Genomic DNA, 21,079 nt, shown 5'->3' on the forward strand with positions numbered 1-21,079 from the left:
TGTGGAAAGACAACTGGGATGCCTGGTAGTTACCCCAGTGAAGATGTTAGAGAGGCAGCTGGATATTCAATCTGGAGTTCGGGGAAGCCGCTCAGGCTAGAAATGGTAATATGGGAATCAACACATAGATGATATGTAAAGCCCTGAGACTAGATGAGATTACCAAGGGAGTGAGTTGTATATAGAGAAAGGTCCAGGGACTGAGTCACTTAGTGTTTGGGTCACTCCATACACTAAGAGGCCAAGGAGATGAAGAGGAACCAACAAAGGAGGCAAGAGAGTGGCCAGTAAGACAAGAAAACCAGCAGATGTCTTAGAAGCCAAGTTTGAAGGAAGCAGTAAGCAACTGTGTCAGATGCTGCAAATAGATCAAGTAATATGAGCTTTAACAATTGACTTAGGCAATCAATACTGAGGTCACTGGGGACTTAGACAAATGTTTCAGTGGAGGGAGTAGAAGATCTGGAGTGTGTTTGAGAAAGAATGAGGTGCCCTCGTAACAAGAAAAATGCTGAGGCCAGGCACAATGGCTCATGCCTATAATCCTAGCACTATGGGAGGCCGAGGCTGGTGGATCGCTCGAGGTCAAGAGTTCGAGACCAGCCTGAGCAAGAGCGAGACCCCGTCTCTACTAAAAATACAAAGAAGTTATATGGACATCTAAAAATATATATAGAAAAAAATTAGCTGGGCATGGTGGCACATGCCTGTAGTCCCAGCTACTCGGGAGGCTGAGGCAGAAGGATTTCTTGAGCCCAGGAGTTTGAGGTTGCTGTGAGCTAGGCTGACGCCACGGCACTCTAGCCAGGGTGACAGAGCGAGACTCTGTCTCAAAAAAAAAAAAGAAAGAAAAACGCTGAGCAAGCTGCATGTCAACTTTTCTTAGGCCTGCCTGAGAATCGAAGTCATAGGGTAAACCTCCACCATGAAAACTAGAGACGAGATAATACTGATCAGCTCACCTAAAGCAGAAGCTGCTGGAGCCAGTAATTGGGATTTAAACAAATTGCTGGGGACTGAGTGTGGACTAGCTTGAAAAAGGAATGAGAAAAATGTGCTGAACAGACTATCCGGGAACTGTGGGACGATGACAAAAGGTGTAACTATGCGTAGCAGGAATAAAGTAGTTCCCCTTATCTGCGTTTCCCTTTCCTTGGTTTCAGTTACCTGCAGTCAGCTGCTGTCCAAAAATAGTGCAGTACCTTTTGAGAGTACATTCACATAATTTTTATTATAGTATATTATAATTCCATGTGATTATTGTTCATCTCTTCCTGTGCCTAATTTATAAATTAAACTTTATCATAGGTCTGCATGTAGAGGGGAAACATAATACGTATATACAGAGTTCAGGACTATCCACGGTTTCAGCCATCCACTGAGGGTCTTGGAACACATCCCCTGTGGAGAAGGGGGAGCCACCGCACCAGGACAAGAGAGAGAGTGGAAGGGTAGTCAGAGTACAGGGAACTCCAGAAATTTTGCTGTGAAGAGGAGCAGAGAAATGAGGCTATAAGGAGGGGGCGAATGTGGTAAAGAGTTTTGTTTTAAATCTTGTTTTGCATGCTGATAGGAGTGGACAGCTGGATGCTGCAAGTGAGAGGGGAGCAGTGTCCCAAGGAGGCGAGAGAGGATGGGATCTAGTGCACGCAGGGCTCTGCCCAGGAGCAGGTAACAGGAGGGTGAGAGCGGGGCTGGCGCATGGGCGGGTGTGACGGGGGACTCGTGGATGTTCTTTTCTGATTGCTTCTGTTTTCGAGGTCATCAACTGAGAAAAGCTGGGATAGGTAGAGGGGTTAGAGGTTTGAGACCTTATTAATTAGTCTTTGAGGGGACCAAGTGGACTCTAGGTATGATTATTTAATAACATAGCATGATTGTCAGCTGGTCTTAAGGGCTCCCTTGAGGTCCAAATCACTATGTTGTTTTACTTGCCCATTATGCTATAACTCAGTCCTGCCACAGTCTGTCTTACTGGAAACTTGTGCATGCTTCACAGTAAGGATTTTGGTTCCGGGGAAGAAGCATCAAATTTGTAAAGTTAGATCTCCTCAGTGGGCTAATCCATTATCATATGATGTGCTATTATTTCCCCTGGTTATTGTGCATGACCACTCTTCTTGGGGAGAATTATCAGGCTTATAGTTCAACAAATAACAGTGCCTTCTACATATCAAGGCACTATTATATAGGCAGACTAGAGCAGTATTTAACAACATCTGCCTTTGTGGAGCTTACAGTTAGTGGGAAACAAAATACATGTCCCATGTTAAATAAATGGTTCTGAGAAAATAGAGCAGGACAAGGAGGCTGCTTTATGTTGGAGGGTCAGGGAAGATCTGATAACTGACATTGGAGTAGAGGCTGAAGGAAGGAAGAGAGCAGGCCGTGGTGGGAACAGTGGGCCAGGCTCTTGTATCCATCTCTATAGTATAAACAGACATTCTTGGAAGGAAGGTGATAATTGGTGTCTACACTCCTGCCACTTTTCACTAAATGTAATAAAACTTTAAACACATTCTGTCTACTCTTCCTGAGATGCAACTGTGTGTACACTTAATATCACCTTTTCCCTTTTTGATTACCAAACTTGTTTTATAAATTCAGCTTGTTCCAATCAGCTGTTTGTTTGTTTTTTTTTTTAAGACAGGATCTTGCTTTGTTGCTCAGGCTAAAGTGCTGTGGTGTCAATATAGCTCAGTGCAACCTCAGACTCATGGCTCAAGCAATCCTTTGCCTCAGCCTTCCAAACTACTGGGATTGCAGGTGTGATCCACCATGCCCAGCTCAATCAGCTGTATGTAATACTTTCTTTTTGATAAAATTGTCACAACCGGGCAAGTGGGAACCCCATTTAACTATTTTGTCCTCTCAACACTGCCTCAGCCATTTTGGAAAGCACCCTTTATTTTTATTAACAAGATATTCCAGACCTACTATGATCCCTGACCCTAAACACAATTAGCACCTCCCCAAGGAGCCCTGAGTAGTATTAGAGGCCCAAGTTAGCCCAGGGGTGTACATCCCACTTGATCTGCATGGGCACTGGTTATAGCCGGACACTGCCCTCGGGCCCCCAGGCAAACAGACCTGGAAGAGATCAGATCTTTTCAAGGTTCCAGGCTCACCAAGTCATGCCTTATGATTCCATTTATATGAAATGTCCAAAAAGGTAAATCTACAGACACAAAGCAGATCAGTGGTCGCCTGGGGCTAGAGTTTGAAGTAGGGAGCTTTTGAGAATGACAGAAACGGCAAGGAATTGTGGTAAGGAATTGCACAACTCCATAAACTTGATAAAAATCCCTGGACTTTATTTAAAAATACATTTTATCAGCAGGTAAATTATATCCCAAAATTATTTTAAAAATTAAACCCTTCTTCCAACTTCTACTTGTAACTCCTTAGTTAGTTATATTGACCCAAGATAGTCCATTACATTGACTTTAACAAAAACAAAACCTAGATGTATTTTTCTATACCTTGCAGTTTTTATGTCCCTCATCACAAATCTTATTCTTTTTAACAGCTATATCCTTGTTTGGATCTCAAGAATAGCCAGAGCATGACAATTTATTGCTCATCTGTTCACTCCTGCCCTTTTTCACATAGGTGCTTCATTTTCATAAAATCTTTATTTTTTATTTTTTTTAAGCCAGTCAAATTTAGCAGTGGGGGGTTGAATACCAACTTCAGTGACACTGATATTAGTAAGTTCTGATAACCTACTACCATCAGACCAGCCCACAAAATCTTTTGATTATCTTTCACCCTGACAATTGTAGAAGAGATTAACAGGCAGTTGCTGTGCTTTGTGACCTTCCCTGCAATTCATGCCGAGGCTTTGCGCTGACCAACTAGTTCTATAGAATTATCCAGCCCAGAAAACCTGAAATTTAGGGGTTGAAAGCCACAAATGACCCATTTTATTTGAAAATATTGGATTTAATAGAAAATATCACATTGTAAACAAGTCCACTGATCCATTAGCTTAAAACAGATTGCCAGCATAATTACATATAAAAGCTAAAGATGAAACACTGGTACCAAACACAACACTTAAAGAGAGACCTAAGCCAGGCTCTGGAAGATCTTTCCCAGAATTGGAGGCAGCAGTAGCTTCAAACAGGCACCAAAACAGGGAGGAGGCAGCAGCATCTACTCCACCAAGGCTTAAGAATAAAAAGAAGGCCAAGCAATAGACCATCATGGGCGCCAGGGGTGAAGGAGAAATGGTAACCACACCACATGAACCCAAGAGGGCTAGAAGAGCAGAGTGTTTTAAGTGGGGAAACAGTATTAGAAGCATTTGGTATGTTGTCCTGGCACTCAGCTCTTAGGGAGGCAGGAGAGCATGACACTCATGTGTTGCAACTAAACTCACATCACTCTGGCTGAACACAACACTGAAGTCGTGGCAGTGTCTACTGCCCCAGTGGGCCTCCTACTTAACTAATGAGTATGTCAGAGAGGAGCCACAGCGAGACCTCTGACAAAAACACAGGGCTCTGGTGGGAAAAGGGCTTCCGCCTTATTCCTCTTGGTGCCGGAGGGTCCCCAAAGGAGGGAAGTTTGACGTGACTGGGACCCTTGAGACTCTTATCAGCAAAAGCCACCTCTTTGGCCCTACCCACCCAAATCGCTCCCCAAGGAGTCCTCCCAGTTCATGGAAGGGCAGCTGCAAGGACAGCTGTCTTCCACGGCACTTGTCACTGACCAGAGAGACTGCTTCCTTGTGCTTAGATACCCAGTTTGTGCCTTAATCTGAAACAATGATTCTCAAATAGGGGCAGGTCTGGAAAAAAGGAGCTGCTGAGACTTTCTCCAAAGAGGTTGTGTTCAATACACACAAACCCCTAATTCCCTCCCACTTGAGAATCAGTGCAGGTAAGGATAGGAAGTTCTGACGGGAGTGTGTTGTACACGTGAACAATAACTGAGGCAGAAGAAAAAGTTAAAACTAACCTGGGTCTGGCAGACATCAAAATGATGCCATACATTTTTCAGGGATTTTTTTTTTCTTCTGATTAAGTTATAATCATTCTTCCTGTAGCTAAACTTCATGACTAGGCTCCTAGCCTGAAAGCCAAAAACAATAGGTTCATCCACTTATCTGACATAACCACACTGGATTAAAGAAATACAATTCTGTTCTAAAAACAATTTCCAGAAAGACCTGCCTGTCCTTATGAGGTACTTGATACTAGGTCCCGGCACAGGCTAATCGCTGTATGGTTTCTTAGAAGACTGGCTTTTCTCAATTTCTTTCTCTTTGATACTGTACAAGGGGTCCACCAACTTGTTATGAACAAGCATTAAACCTACAAAAAATTAAAAACAAAAAGTTAATGCAAGTAGAGGCAAGAGTTCCACCGTTATCAACAATAGCATCCAGGAGCTCTCAAATTTTATCCTAGAACCAACACTTCTCTCTTTCCGGTGTGATCCTCAAATGATAAACACCCTAAGGGTAAGGAAAAGAATGTTATTCTGAGTGCTAGAGTTCATGGAACTTTTGTAAATTCAATCACTATGGGAGTTGGCTATTTAAAGGTTAATCTTTTCAGCAGAGAACAAATTCCTAATTTACCTGCTTAGTAAAGGAGGATCTTCACCTAAGTCTGCTTAAAGCAGTAAGTATCCTTTTAAAGTGGAAGAAAAGATCCTCATGATAACTAGTTCAGCGCTTCGCCCAGGGGGCAAAGGCCTGATTGAGACTGGAAAGAGAAAACCTGAAGCTCAGGATCACTGCAAGGACATCACCACGTAGCCCTGGACTACAACTTTGCATTTTTCTTTCCTCCTCAGAGCAAACAGATCTCCAAAAACGGACCCTTGCAGTTATAGGTGGAAGAGAAATGGCTGTGTACTGTGATTTTTTATTCAGATCATTTTTTATTGTCAATAAAAATGGCCAGAGGATGAAAGCTAGATCCTCTCCTCACTCCTGGCACACCCCGAGATTGAGCAACCTCCTCCCAGAGCCACCCCTCCCTCACCTTTGAAATACTTGACAGTCTTCACTTTCAGCTCCAAGGTGGCATCCTCGTCGCACACAAACACGGTGCGGGGATGCTGCTGGAAGGCAGACACGGTCCACATGTGGTTCACTCCCTCCTCGATAGCCTTGTACAGAGCAAACGCCTTGTGAGCACCCGTGATGAGGATCATCACCTGGGGATGGGAAAACAAGCCCGTGATGGAGGGGAGAAGCCCAGCGCCCCAGCGGCTGTAAGTGGTTGCTATGCAACGTACTCCAGGCTCAGTGCTGCTTGTGCTTCATCCACCCAAATAACCTGAGGCAGGCAGTGTCGTCATCCCGGGTCACATAAGGAAATGGGGCTCCAGGGGCTTCAGTAACTTGCCCAGGGTTATTTGTGACCCCACAGTCCATGCTCCTGACCACATGACAGGGCTTCCAGGCATCTCTGATGATGACTGCGAAGGTACCCTGTGATCAGATGTGCCATGCAAAGGCCCATGCCTCTCATCCCAACAGCTGGGTGACTTTTCAGTCTGTGAAAGAGGGGTCCCAATCTGTACCACCCACAGTGGGGCTTTGAAAGCAATGGTGGGAATTATCTGTGGGGCCCCTAAGGCTCAATGCCAGAAGGGCTGCCCCTTAACCTGGTCACTTTCAGTTCAGGGTGAACCTACTAGCTTGACTTGGGGGCTGATGCTTTTTGTTTATAGAGAAGGCACAGACTTCACTTAACAGTTAAAAAATATCAAGAACATAAGGGATCCTGAAGAACTCAGCTCTAGGCTGGGTTCAAATGATAGCAAATTTTTTAAGGGAAAAACCTCACTAAATTCAGTTTGAGACACTTTATATTTTAATCACACTTCACTGTATTAATTAATCTCTGAGCATAGTGTTGTAACCACAAACATCCTTGGCATCCTCCAAACAATGACCTCCACCAACAAGGAACAAGTCCCTCTCTCAGTACCCGGACAGGCACAAACTCATACTGCGACATTAGCGGTACTGGGCGGCTCTCGGCCGGGAGCAGCACACAGGGGCACACGAGCAGAGAGCAGGGAGCTGCAGCCCCGGCCATTGGTCAAAGGCATCGGAAAAGTGCTCAAAGGATTCACCTCACACTGGGAACAATGGTTACCTCTGGAGAGGAAAGATGAACGGTGACAGGGTCAGCTGGGATTTTAGCTTTATTTATAATGTCTTCATCTTAATAAGAATGTATTCAGGTGGTACCTTTATAGTTAAAATTAACAACAAAAAGACAAGTCCACCTACCCCAAGGCTGGTGGGCCCCTTGCGCCTTACCTCTCTAGCGTCCATGACGGTGCCCACGCCCACCGTCAGGGCCATGGTGGGCACGTTGGCGAGCTTTCCATCGAAGAACCTAGCGTTGGCCAGGATGGTGTCCATGGCCAGGGTCTTCACACGGGTCCGGGACACCAGACTGGAGCCCGGCTCGTTGAAGGCTATGTGTCCATCGGGGCCGATCCCTACGGGGAGAGAGCCAGGGCAGTGCGGTGAGGGCTGGGGATCCAAGATTTCAAGGATGTGCAATCTCTCCTTCCCTAACTAGGGTCTGAAAAAAAAAAATCCTTGAGAACTGTATCTCTTTTCCCATTGCATCCCTGGGCAGGTATGCCTTAAGGAAGCATGTGACCTGCCCCACTCCCAGCCACTTCTGAGTCACACATAGACACTGTTGCCTTGCTATCACCCTCAGAAAGCTAAGTAAGGAGCACTCCAAATAGTTCCTGTCTCCCCAGATTGTCAGGAAAGTGTAACTGCTGTCTCTCCTGCCTGTAGTCTGGGGGTCCTACTGCTGGGATAGAGTTGCAGCAAATAAAACACACACAGGACCCAGACAGGGGCTGCCAAGTTTATAAAATCTCAGAACATGAGAGCTCCTGCTCTCTTCTTCCCCACTTTGAGGTACAGAGTTAAATCTAGAGCAGTACAAGGCAGCCCAGCTTTCCACCCCTGTGTGTGACTCCAGAGGTGGCCAGAGATGGACACATAAAAGGGCAGCCCGGAGTAGGAACCAGCACAGATCTGGGAGGCAGACACCTGAGGTTCGCGCTTTCTCACCACTGCTCCCAGCCAGCTGACTTTGAGTGAATCACATATCTTCTCTGGGGTTTAACTGGCTATCTGTATAGCATGCAGAGGTTGTGTGGAACCTTCTGGAACTACATGCATCTGTGACTTTAAATGTTTGGTAAGTTCCATGACTGACGCATAAAATCTTAAGACTGGGGAGTACAGATATTCTCAGAGTCCAAAACCAAACCTCTCAGTTTACAAAGCATCAGATGTAGGAACAGGCAATCTCCAAGATAACCCAGCTCCTGAGTAGCAGAGCCAGGGCAGGGACCTCGGGCTCCCACTCTCTCCATGCCTTCCCTATCTCCACATAGCGGTAAGTGGCCCTACTGTCACTAGCCGACAGAGGAAGCTGTTTGGAGACAGGAATGGCGTCTTGTCCTCCTTCCCAAACTCACCTCCAACAAACAGCTCGATCCCGCCTGCAGCCTTGATCTTCTCTTCAAAGGCGTCGCATTCAGCCTGTAGGTCAGCCGCGTTCCCATCCAGAATGTGGGTGTTTTCTGGGTGGATGTCAATGTGCTTGAAGAAGTTGTTCCACATGAAGGAGTGGTAACTCTCTGGGTGTTCTCGAGGAAGGCCTGTGGGGACATGGGACACTCAGTCACACCCAGGCTGAGCCAGAGCCCTCCTCCAAAGGAGGACGCGGGGACACCACCCTGACCTCCAGAGACTTCAGGGACTGCATAGCCCATCAGGGAGCCTTGGACACCAGCCCTCTGACCTGCAGCCACTCGGACAGGCTGAGCTGGTGTCCGTAAGTGTCTACCCACCCACCGCCACCATCTGTGACCACAGGGCTGGGCTGGAGGAGTTACACACCAGAGGTCTGGGAAATTCTCTCATTCTCATCTCCTTTTCATAAGGGAATGACCAGAGGCTGGGGATACTCTGGGCCACTGGGGCAGGACTGGCCCATCTGGGAAAGCGCAAGCACACCCGTCCCCCGCCACCACCTCCCCCAGCTATACCCTGGTCAGCCTGAATCCCAACTTGAGCACCAGGTGGTTGGAGAGAATTACCTCAGGGCTTCCCAAAATGTTTTTCTTTTTCTTTTTTTTTTTTTTTAGCCAGGAAGGAAAAGAATGTTTAAAGAAAATATATGTTTAATGTTAAACGTTAAGAATATTTAAAGTTGAGGAATGAAAAGTTACCAACGGGTACAATGGATACTAGCGTGATGGGTGCACCAGAAGCCCAGACGCCACCACTACACAATATATACATGTCACGGAATTCAACTCGTACCCCAAATCCTATGAGAATAAAAATTTTTAAAAAGATATAGCTCAAAAAAAAAAAAAAAAAAGAACATTAGAATATGTAACATCAGGCTTAAAAAGGAGGGAGATTCTAACACATGCTACAACATGGGTGAACCCTGAGAACATTTTGCCAAGTGAAAGAAGCCAGTCACAAAAGACGACAACTTTATGATTCTACTTATATGAGTCGTCAAACTCATAGAAACAGAAAGCGAAATGGTGGTTTCCGGGGCTGGGGAACGGGGCAAACAGGAAGTTGTTGTTTAGTGGGTAGAGAGTCTCAGTTTTACAATATGAAAAGTGTTCTGGAAATTGGTTGCACAACAACATGAAGGCACTAAACACTACTGAACTCTACATATAGAAGTGGTTAAGATGGTAAATTTCACATTATGTGTATTTTATACCACAATTTTTTTAAAAAAGTGCTTAAAGGGAAGCCATTACAAAATGACTGTGGGGAGGGGAGGTGACAGCTTTTCAGCACCAGAAAGAACACCAGTCTCAGCTCCCCTCCGAGTGCCGAAACGGGAACTGGAGGACACACCCTGGAGAGAGAGTCCAGACACAGATCCTGGGGACACACCCCAGCCAGGATCCCCTCTGCAATCATTTGTTCCAGGAAGAAATGGCATGGAGTTGGGGAGCTGGCAGAGGGGAAAAATATACTCTAATATTTATTAAGTGTTATGCATAAGAAATTTCCATATGTATTATGATATCATTTAATGCTTACAACCTATGAGGGCAGCTTTACTTGCCCCATTTTACAGCTGAGTGAACTGAGGCCCGAGAGAGACGGGTACTGATAACTGAGCCCATCGCCAGGCGTTACTGGCTCCTCTAGATATCACCATTCCTCTCCAGGCCTGGGCCAGTGAGAGAAGCATGACTCCCCTGCAGTCAGGTAAGACTCACCCACATACTCGTCCATGTTGAAGGTCTTCACATATTTAAAGGACAGGTCCCCATTCGTATAGTATTCAATCAGCTTCTTATAGCAGCCAAGTGGGGTGCTCCCTGCAAGAGAGGCCACAGCCATGAACGCCGCGTCAGCCCCTAGGCCCCCGCACGCCCCGGTGGCACTGAATCAGGGCTGCTCTGCAAGACCTGTCAGATCTGCAGGAAACAAGGCAGATCTGAAGTCCTACCCAACGCTCCAATCCTAACTGCCATCCATCCCTTAGCTGCTTGTTTAATGCTTCTTCCCCCCTAGATTGCAAGCTGCAGGAGGGCAGGGCTGTGTCTGTCTTACTGACTGCTGACTCCCCAGTGCCTAGCACACTGGTGATTGAAATCACTCCGGTTAGCACCTGAGTGAACATCAGACTTAATTATTGACGTGATACTCCCTGAACAACTACCACGTGCGAGGCACAGGGCCATGAGATAAGGATGCAGAGGAGCAAGACACGGCAGCTACCCTAGAGCTCACTGTCCAGGAGTAGGGACACAAAGCAGGAATGTCAGCTGTGATGGGGAACCACAGGCAAGACTTCCTCGAGGAGCAGTGAACTCCTGAGTCTCATTAAAAAATCCATGTCATAAAACACACACATAATAAAAGGCAGGAGGACACTGTATATTAAAAGAGTAAAGATGCATGAACCCTGACTGGACACTGATTAATTAAAAAAAACTATAAAAGATAAATACGCAGCCAAGTGAAGTGGCTCACACCTGTAATCCTAACGCTCTGGAAGGCTGAGGTGGTGGAAAGAATGCTTGTGGTCAGGAGTTCGAGACCAGCCTGAGCAAGACCAAGACCCCTGTTCTCTACTAAAAATAGAAAAATTAGCCAGGCATCCTGGTGTGCACTTGTAGTCCCAGCTACTAGGGAAGCTGAGGCAGAATTGCTTGAGCCCATAGTTTCAGATTGCAGTGAGCTATGACGATGCCACTACACTCTAGCCTGGGTGACAGAGCAAGACTCAAAAAAAAAAAAAAAAGAAAAGAAAAGAAAACCAGATAAATGTGGACAATTAGGAAAAAATTTTGAACGTAATTTGTATATTAGATGATATAGGATGATTTTTCATTTTCTTAGGCATGATAATGGTATCATAACTATGTAAGAGAATATTCTTAATCTCAGGAGATACATGCTGAAGGATTTAGAGGTACAGTGTCAGGATATACAGAACTTAATTTCATGTGGGTCAGAAAAAGACATGTGTTGACGGAGAACATGAAACATAAGCCAGAGAAAGATAAATGCAAATATGGCAAAATGTTGAGTTGGGGAATTTAGGTGACTGATACTGCACTGTTTTTTCAACTTTTCTGAATATTTGCTATTTTCAAAACAAAAAGATGGAAGGAGAAAACTTCCATCCAAATCAGATTGCGTTACTCCTTTTTTAAAAAACCCATCAATGGCATCTCATTTCACCCTCAGTAATAACCAGTCCTTACTAAGGCTCCACATAACCTGGCCCCTGGCTACCTCTCCCCGATCTTTACCCTGCTCCAGGCACTTCTACCTCAGGGCCTTTGCACATGCTTTTCCCTCAGATGCTCTTCAAGTATCTGCATGGCTAACTGTCACCCCTTCAGGCCTCTCCTCAAATTCTACTTTCTCAAAGAACCCTTCCCTGCCACCATATCCAACACTGCAATCCCACCCCTGCACCTAGACATTCCCTAGCCTAGTCTTCCTTCCTGCTTCACTTTTCTCCTTCCTTATCACCATCTGACATACTCTGTATTTTGCTAATTAACTTGTTTATCCTTTTTGTTCATTACTGTATCCCCAGAGCCTAGAATAGCTTTGCATACAGAGGAGAGTCAATAAATATCTGCTGAATGAGTGACAGTGGCAGCTCCCCTCACCCCACCCAAAATAATCAGTCCCTGTGACAAGGCCTTAGCCATGCCTGAGCCACACAGCTTCCCCACTCCTGGCATTTCCCAGACCCCTAGCCTTCCCATCCACTCTGTGAGCTCCCCCAATATCTAGCCAATAAACTCCTTTTCTGCTTAATTTACCTGGAGTTGGTTTGTGTGGTTTCCACCCAGAAGCCTGACTGGTGCTGCATCTAACAGAAGGAATGTTCCAAGGAACCCATATGGAAAGGCTATGCTGGTTCAAGCGAGACAGGCAGGGAGAGGCCAGGTCTTGGAGAGCCTTGAACGCTACTCTGAAGAGCTTGGATCTGATTCTGCAGTGATAGGAACTAGGGAGGGTTTTCAGCAAAGCCCAGAGTCTGACCCATGCAGAGGCTGGGGTGGTGCCACAGTTAGGATGTGAGCACAGCACCCAAGGGCCTGAGACTGGTTTCACAGGTACGGGTAGATGACACTGCTATAAACCTCCAGTGCAAACTTCAGCCCACAGGCCAAATCTAACCTGCTGCCTGTTTTTGCACAGTTCATGAGTTAAGAATTGTTTTTACATTTTTAAATCATTTTTCAAAGTCAAAGAAGAATATTTTGTAACACGTGAAAATTATATAAATGCAAATTCAGTGTCTATAAACAGTTTGATTGGCATATGGCCACACTCATTCATTTATATATTGTCTGAGCTGCTTTCACACTACAACGGCAGAGTTAAGTCGTTGCAATGGAGATCATATGGCCAGTGAAGCCTAAAATATTTACTATTTGGTCATTTAAAGAAAAAATTTGATGACCCCCCCCCCACTCTAGTGGATGGGTCAGGTATGGCCATTTGGGCAAATGCACCCATTTCTGAAAGAAATAAGACATTTGCCTTGAGGAACTGGAGTCAAAATATCTTCCTGAAAAGGCAACATTTTGACCTTTTCCAAAGAAACTGAAACTTTCTCACTTCGGGCCGGTATTTAATTAAGCCTTACAGAAAATTATTTGAGCAACTATCTTCTCAATTCTCCCAAGGATAGCACTTAGCTAGTACCTTATAGATGCACAGAAGGGGAATTAATTCATCATGTAAAATGGATGCCTTGAGGCATCAGGACTTAATTCTGTTAAGGAGCCCTGGTTGGCAGGGCTGACTTAGGATGTAACCTGAAAATCAAGTTCTTCCTCCCTAACCAAGATCCCTCCTGCTCCAGGATTCAGCAGGAGCAGGCAGCAACTAAACCAACCGACAGAGGAAGCTGAGTTCTGTTTTGTGCAAGAAAGGGGCAGTGGAGGTGTGTTCTCTCGTAGCAGCAGGACCTCAGAGCCCTCTGGCTGAGTGAGTCCCGGTACCTGGCCCCTTAAAAACCTCCAACAACGCACCAGTGGGGAGCCCCAGGGTGAAGTACTTGTCTGGCCCCGGGTTAAACTGGATGATGCGGTTCCTGATGTATTTGGCCGCCCACTCGCTGGCCTGAGAATAGTGGTCCAGGATGATGAGCTTCATCTTGTCCTGCAATGGGGGAGAGGGCATGACAAAAGGAATCAATTGCAAGGGGCAGAGATGGGGATGGAAGTGGCTGAGGGGGTGGGGGACGCCCTTCTCATCCAGCAACAATCCCCTTCGTTCCCAAGCTGTTGGAGCCAGGAAAAGGCCCTTTCAGTGCACAGAGCAACAGGCCAGGCCGGCCGCCTCCACCACGCACCGGCCAGCAGGAGGCGCTACTGCGAGATGCACCTGGGTTCTAATCTGCGCTCCTCTAACCAGCAACTGCAGGACCCGGCCAGGGGACCCAAGTTCCCCAACCCCTTTCCGCCTACGTAAAAATGAGGACAATAGTACCTACCTCACAGATTTCACGATGGGGGTATTAAATGAGAGCATGCATGTAAACCACATAGTTAACAGTCAACACGTTGGCTGTCACCGTATCATCATCAGCTGTCCCACACCCCTTCCTGCCCCCGGGCTGGACGCTCTACCCCCGAGACTCTTCCCCAAGTAGCGGGGTCACGGGATCGTCCTGGGCCACTGGAACAGGCGGGGCGATACAGGCTTCGGCCGGGAGGTGTGCGCCCCGTCAGTTCTAGGGGCGGAGTGCACCCACCAGCCTGCCTTGCCTTAGGGTCCTCAGTTTCCCCGAAAGCACATCGGGGTCAAGGCAACCGCTCCGGAAGGAGGACGTTTGCTCCCCCAGCACTGCGGTCAGCCGGAGCGGGAAGGCCCAGGCGGAGGGGCCCGCGCGGCCGTCGGTGGGGTACCGTGTCCCCCCACCCCGATTGCGGTCCCTCGCCCCTCCCGGCCCGCCCCGGAGAGGGGCGAGAGCGGCTCGCCCAGGGCCCGGCCCCGGGGTGCCGGAGGACTCGGGCGGCGCCGCCCCGCCCGCGAGGAGGGTCCCCCGGCCCGCTCCCCACTTACGCGACGCCTCCCGCGGCTGCTGCGGCAGCGACGGCGCTGGCGGCCCGGCCCCGCGCGGGTCACGTGCGCGCGGGTCACGCGGTGGCGCGCGCCGCCCGCCGGGCTGACTCAGCAGGGCCGCGGTGGCCGGGACCCGCTCCGCCGGGCGCCGGGTCTCGGGCCGCCCACCGCCTCATCTCGGCCTGGGGGGTGCAGGCCTGCCAGAGACCCCGGAAAACGCTCCCCCGCGGCCGGCGGGGTGGGTCTCGCGCAGGAGGGAGGCCGGGCCGCCGGCTCAGTCCCAGGAGTGCAGCCCTGGGCCGGGCGGGGCGGGATTCCAGGGCGAGGGTCCCAGAGTTGCACCCGGCTCTGCCTTCGCCTTCTTCATTTATTTGTTTAGATGGTATTTATTTACCTCTATATTACAACTTGTTGTTTTAAATATAGTTGCATTTTTAATGTCCTTTTTTTAAAGATCAAACTTTGCAGCAGAAACTTTGCTAGGGAAAAAGGCAGGTCCCTGTTTTCCCCAACTGCTACACCAAGATATTGCTTACAGTTTAGAGAATATTCTAAATTGTTTCCTATGAATATGCATATACTATTGTTTTACAGAAATGGGAACACATTATACATCCAATATATCTACACCAAGAGTCAGGTATCTGACCCGTATTATTTCACGTAATCCTTATGAAACCCCCTGAGGTAAGTTTGCCATTATTTCTTTACAGGTGGGAAAGCTGAGGCTTGGAGAGAGCAATTAACTTAGCCAGAGCACAGGTGGCTTTCATTAAAACTTCAATTCAGAGAGATCTGTCCAAGTCCAAAAGTCACGCTTTTTACCACTAGCCTAGTTGCCTCTCAACTGGTATTGTTAGGTAGACATTGAGGGATTCCAGGTCTCCTAGGGATGAAGGTGGGTGCTATGGCCCCCACCTTGGTCTTGCCGCACCCTCCCCAGCCACAGCCATATCTGGGGAGGAGGGAATACCCTAGGAATCTGCCAATCAGAACTTAGCACTCTAGCTGCAAAAGAATGCAGAGGACTCGCTAGCCCCCAGGACAAGCAGCACCCTAGAGTCCCAAAATTGATCTAGAGCAAACCACATGCATAGCAATGCCACTCCGAACTGTCTAACCAAAGCGGTTCCATGGGCATGTCTGAGCCACTAGGGAGATCCCAATCTGGGCACTATAAAACAAGACCCAGACCATAACCCTCTTTGCACCCTCCCTATGGCTCTCCCTTTGCAGCAACAATGGGCCTAGTCATCACCTGTGGTGTATGTGTCATGCTCTGGAACCTATACCTTGCTCCTGCCCCATAATCCCATCTTTCCTCAATAAACTTCTTTTTTGTGCTCGCCTAACTTTGGTGAGTCTGGTCATCCTTCGGCCATGAGCATGCCAAGAACCTACATTTCAGACTAAAACCTGACAGTATGACTGCAGATTTTGGATGCCTTATATGTAAGGAAAGAGGTTCATCTTCTTCTTTTGAGTCAACATTCAAGCATACCAGACTTCTGGGAACATTTGGGAATTTTCCATGCTGAGGCTGGGAGGAAGGACTTGACTGGTTATCAGTAACACCTTCCACTGCACAGGCCTTTGCCAAGAGCCTTGATGCCCTTGGTTTCTCTCTAAATAGGCAGCTATGATTATTGCCGTTTTATAGATGCAGAAACTGTAAGGCTGGTGGCAGGCACCCCTCCCTTCCCTAATGAGAAAAAGAAGCCCACGAGACCTGCAGGGCCCAGCTAAGTTAAAGAATAGCCACACCTGGATGGTTACCCTGATAAGGGTCTCGGTTCCTGAAATCCATACATACCACCAGCCCCTCCTAGTTCTCAATACCCACCCTAAAACTCTCATCCCCCAGCCCTAAAAACATATATAAGCCCATTCAAAACTTCTGGGTGGCGTGACTTCTCGGGCCCCTCTCTCAGGACCCGTGAACCTCGCCCGGGAGTGCCCCAATGAAGGCTCGTTGCTTACCCCTTTCAACTCTGCTCGTCTTTCTTTCTTTCTCTGGTGCCGACCATCCAAAAACCTTGCAGAAACTGGGGCTCAAAGAAGGACAGAGACTCCTCTTTTTGAGAAAGACACGGCTAGAACAGTTTGGGATAAGTAAAAGAAAAAGAAAAAAAAAAGATAGAGAAAGACACGGTTGCAGGTACAGCGGGGCCCTGTCCTGCCCGCTTCTGCTCCTGACTCGCCACTACTCACTCTTAGAGAGGAAGGAGTCGGTCAGGAAGCTGTGCCACAGCTGTGGCTTTTAAAGATACTGGGGGGAAAAAAAAAAAAAAAAAAAAAAAAAAAAAACCCGTGGAGCCACAGGTGGTGATTCGCCAAATTAGAATTACCCTAACCAGCTGCCAGGTGAAGTCCCTGGAGAAGGTGTGTGCTGACTTGATCAGAGGCATAAAGGAAAAGAACCTCAAAGGGAAAGGACCCGTTCAGATGCCTGTCAAGACTTTGAGAATCACTACAAGAAAAAGTCCTGTACTGAAGGTTCTAAAACTTGGGACCGCTTCCAGATGAGAATCCGCAAGCGACTCATTGACTTGCACAGTCCTTCTGAGATTGTTAAGCAGATTTACTTCCATCAGTACTGAGCCAGGAGTTGAGGTTGAAGTCACCACTGCAAATGCTTAAGTCAACTGTTTCAATAAATTGATTAGCAGTTGTTAAAACAAGTACAGAGACTTGTAGTGTATGACCTCACAGTCTGGGACATTCTGGACTATGGTCAGCTCTAGGAGCAGGGGAGAGACCCGAATCAGCTGAGGTCTCCTCTACCAGCAAAAGGCCAAAGGATCCCTGGCTTCATGCCAGGGTGACAGGGCCTTCCTCAATTAGCTGGGAGGTCACATTCTGCAGTTCTCGTGACTCTGCTCACTGGGGACAGCCCCGGGGGCTCACCCCGCCCCTTGGGCCCAGCAGCAGCTCCAGACTCGCTTGATAGGGGGGGCTTCAGCTGTGGAAACCCTGATGCAATCAGAGTGGTAGAGCTGATACCTTTAAAGTTTGGGGGACTTGTTGTTTGGCCTCAGTGTTGGTAATAGTTTTTGTTTGTTTGTTTTTAAATTCAGTCAGAAATCTCATCTCAGCATGAGGATTACATGTTTCACAAGGAAGTTCCCACCCTAATCTCAGGCTCATCAGATAACGCTGGGCCTGGTCCACAGCATCTGCATCCAGATCTTCCCAGGAGGAGAGTGACTTCATGTGACTTTAATTAAGCCGGTTTCCCCTGAGTCACCCCTTCTGCAGGGAACCATTGCAGGGTCTCTGTAAAACCTGCAGGCTCTGCAGTCAGACAGCCTGGGAACAAATCAGAAGGATCTGGTTTGAACTCTGGTCTGGCTAATCTCTGGTCCTTTTTTTTTTTTTTTTCTTTTGAGACAGAGTCTTACTGTGTCGCCTGGGCTAGAGTGTCGTGGCGTCAGCCTAGCTCACCTCAAACACCTGGGCTCAAGCAATCCTCCTGCCTCGGCCTCCTGAGTAGCTGGGACTACAGGCATGCACCACCATGCCCAGCTAATTTTTTCTATATATATTTTTAGTTGTTCAGCTAATTTCTTTCTATTTTTAGTAGAGACGGGGTCTCGCTGTTGCTCAGGCTGGTCTCAAACTCCTGACCTCGAGCGATCCTCCCGGCTCGGCCTCCCAGAGTGCTAGGGTTAGAGGCGTGAGCCACCGCACCCGGCCTCTCTGGTTCTTGAGTGAGTAACTCAAACCAAATGACTTATCTCCAGGTCTCAGTTTTCTTATCTGGAATATGGGAATTGAGGAGAAATTAAGTAATATGGACCTCACGTGGCTATTGTGAGTATTAAAGGAAATATTAGCATGGCTTGGCATTCATGGCCAGCCATGATTACCCATTATTTCCTCCTATCCTCCTCACAGCCTATTCTCCAACCACACTGAAATGCTCCCTAGCCCTAACCTCCTCTCTCCTGGTCATCCTTCTGCTCCACACCTGTGTTTAAACTGCTACCCACACCAATCCTCCTATCCTCTTGTCTTGGAATTAAAGTTGGCGAGTTAAAAGAATTGTGAGTTCATTCACACAATGGAACGCTCTGCAACTCTTGTTTGGTTGGATATTTTCATAGCCTGTAATATGCCCTTGCTTTGGGCAAACACCCTGCCCCCATGCCAAAAAATCCTGTCCGTAAGGTTTGTGTGGAGCTGGCCCTAGGAGCTAACCAATTGAGACTCCATGGCCCTGGCCATGGCTGGATTGAGGGTGGGCAGGCATGGAAGACACTAACCAACAACCATTCTGTGAGGGGGTGGGCGGCCCGAGACCATTCACAGCCTCCTTTTTAATGCAAATACCTCAATTGCAAATAATGCAATTTCTCAATTGTCTCTCTTTCATTTCAAAATCCCAGATTGGGCCCAGTTTGGCAGCAGATGCCTGTAATCCCAGCACTTTGGGAGGTGAAGGTGGGAGGATCCCCTGAGCCATGAGTTCAAGACCAGCCTGGGTAACATAGTAAGACCCTCATCTCTATAAAAAATAAAAAGAAATTAGCTGGGTGTGGTGGTACACGCCTGTAGTCCCAGCTACTCAGGAGGCTGAGGTGGGAGGATCACTTGAGCCCAGGAGTTTGAGGGTGCAGTGAGCTATGATCCCACCACTGCACTCCAGCATGGGTGACAAATTGAGATTCCATCTCAAAAACAAAAACAAAAGCCAGATTTGAAACTACCAAAAATTGGCTTCTTAGGGGTTATAAAAGGGAGAAGGTGAGAAGGCAAAGACAGAATTACTTATTCCTTGTTTCTTTTTCTTTTTAATTGTGGTTAAAAAATAAATAAAAGGAAAAGAAAAACACTCATATAACGTAAAGTTACCATCTTAATCATAAGTCTATAGTTCAGTAGTGTTACGTATATTCACATTGTTGTTTGACCAATCTCCAGAACTCTTTCATCTTGCAAAACTGCAACTCTGTATCCATTAAACAACTTCTCATTTTCTTCTTGCCCTACCCTCTGGAAAACCACCATACTACTTTCTTTCTCTCCACGAGTTTGATTACTCTAGGTACATCATATAAGTGGAATCATAGAATGGTTATCTTTTTGTGACTGGATTATTTTACTTAACATAATGCCCTCAAGGTTCGTCCATGTTGTAGAGTGTGACAGTATTTCCTTCCTTGTCAAGGCTAAATAATATTCCATTGTATGGATATACCACATTTCCTCCCACCATCTGCCATCTGTTTACTTCATTGTTCAGTTTCAGTGCGCATGGATAGCAGTATCAGAATTGTTAACCTGCACCCCCATGTGAAACAACTTTATCAAGTAGGGTACAGTGCTTATGTACAATTTCTTTTGCCTTTAGTCTTACAGACTCCACTCATTTCCAAAATTACTTAAGTCAATGCCTTTTCTCCCCTACACCCTTCAGTGAAGTTGTTTCATAGATTTTAATGCAGTTATATTGTTTTGTCACATTCTGCATTTATTTCATCTTGGGCTCCGTCAAGCTACTAAATGATTTTTTTTTTTTTTTTTTTTTGAGACAGAGTCTCACTTTGTCGCCCGGGCTAGAGTGAGTGCCATGGTGTCAGCCTAGCTCACAGCAACCTCAAACTCCTGGACTTAGGCTATCCTACTGCCTCAGCCTCCCGAGTAGCTGGGACTACAGGCATGTGCCACCGTGCCCGGCTAATTTTTTCTATGTATATTTTAGTTGGCCAGATAATTTCTTTCTATTTTTTAGTAGAGACGGGGTCTCGCTCTTACTCAGGCTGGTCTCGAACTCCTGACCTCGAGCGATCTACCTGCCTCGGCCTCCCAGAGTGCTAGGATTACAGGCGTGAGCCACCGCGCCCGGCCCTAAATGATTTTTTAAAAATTTATTTACATAAAGATTCATTCCTTGTGCTGCAAAATTCTATGGGTTTTAACAAAAGCATAGCATTATGTATCCACAATTACAGGATCATATAAAATAGTTTCACTGCCCCAAAAAATCCCCTGTGCTTTCCCTTTTCGACCCTCTGAACTCTTTGGCAGTCACTGAACTTTTTATTGTCACTATAGTTATGCCTTTCCTAACACATTTTAATTAATTAATTTATTTATTTGAGACAGGGTCTCACTCTATTGCCCAGGCTGGAGTGCAGTGGCTCAATCATAGCTCACTATAACCTCAAACTCCTGGGCTCAAGCTGTCCTCCTGCCTCAGACTCCAAAGTAGTTGTGACAATAGGTGTGTACCACCACACCCATCTAATTTGTTTATTTTTTCTGGAGATGGAGTCTCACTATGTTGTTCAGGCTGGTCTCAAACTCCTGGGCTCAAGTGATCCTGCTGCTTCAGCCTCCCACAGTGCTGAGATTACAAGTGTGAGCCCCTGCACCTGGCCCTATGCATACATTTTAAGAAAACAAAAATTAATTACATATTTTCACAGTCTGCACCTCAATAAAACATTACTGAGGGGTAAGAAGAATTACTGATCAATA

At 46.9% G+C, this 21,079-nt stretch overlaps 1 protein-coding gene across 3 annotated transcripts; it reads right to left on the bottom strand.

The window, feature by feature from the left end:
* Positions 1-3,288: 3,288 nt before the first annotated feature.
* Positions 3,289-16,595, bottom strand: GNPDA1 (glucosamine-6-phosphate deaminase 1). 3 transcript variants are annotated; one of them, XM_045551087.1, is made up of 8 exons: positions 14,597-14,647; positions 13,561-13,690; positions 10,270-10,371; positions 8,485-8,667; positions 7,292-7,476; positions 6,000-6,174; positions 5,181-5,321; positions 3,289-5,079 (listed from the first exon to the last, which is right to left on the bottom strand). In XM_045551087.1, exons 2-7 carry the CDS (start codon positions 13,682-13,684, stop codon positions 5,221-5,223), a joined length of 870 nt encoding a protein of 289 aa, XP_045407043.1. In that variant the 5' UTR covers positions 13,685-13,690; positions 14,597-14,647; the 3' UTR covers positions 3,289-5,079; positions 5,181-5,220. The 3 variants fall into 3 exon arrangements, with proteins under 3 accessions (XP_045407043.1, XP_045407045.1, XP_045407044.1); XM_045551089.1 differs by lacking the exon at positions 14,597-14,647 and adding an exon at positions 16,577-16,595 and having other exon boundaries at positions 3,289-5,321; XM_045551088.1 differs by lacking the exon at positions 14,597-14,647 and adding an exon at positions 14,025-14,359 and having other exon boundaries at positions 3,289-5,321.
* Positions 16,596-21,079: the final 4,484 nt, after the last annotated feature.

Source organism: Lemur catta, chromosome 5 (genome assembly GCF_020740605.2).
Source record: "Lemur catta isolate mLemCat1 chromosome 5, mLemCat1.pri, whole genome shotgun sequence".
Classification (NCBI taxonomy): domain Eukaryota; kingdom Metazoa; phylum Chordata; class Mammalia; order Primates; family Lemuridae; genus Lemur; species Lemur catta.

Excerpts from the sequence above, each read along its gene's own strand:
- GNPDA1 (XM_045551089.1), bottom strand. The coding sequence starts at position 13,684 with ATGAAGCTCATCATCCTGGACCACTATTCTCAGGCCAGCGAGTGGGCG. Across the intron at positions 10,372-13,560 it reads CACCCTGGGGCTCCCCACTG|GGAGCACCCCACTTGGCTGC; the intron begins GTGCGTTGTTGG and ends CCTCTCTTGCAG. Across the intron at positions 7,477-8,484 it reads GATCGAGCTGTTTGTTGGAG|GGATCGGCCCCGATGGACAC; the intron begins GTGAGTTTGGGA and ends CTCTCCCCGTAG.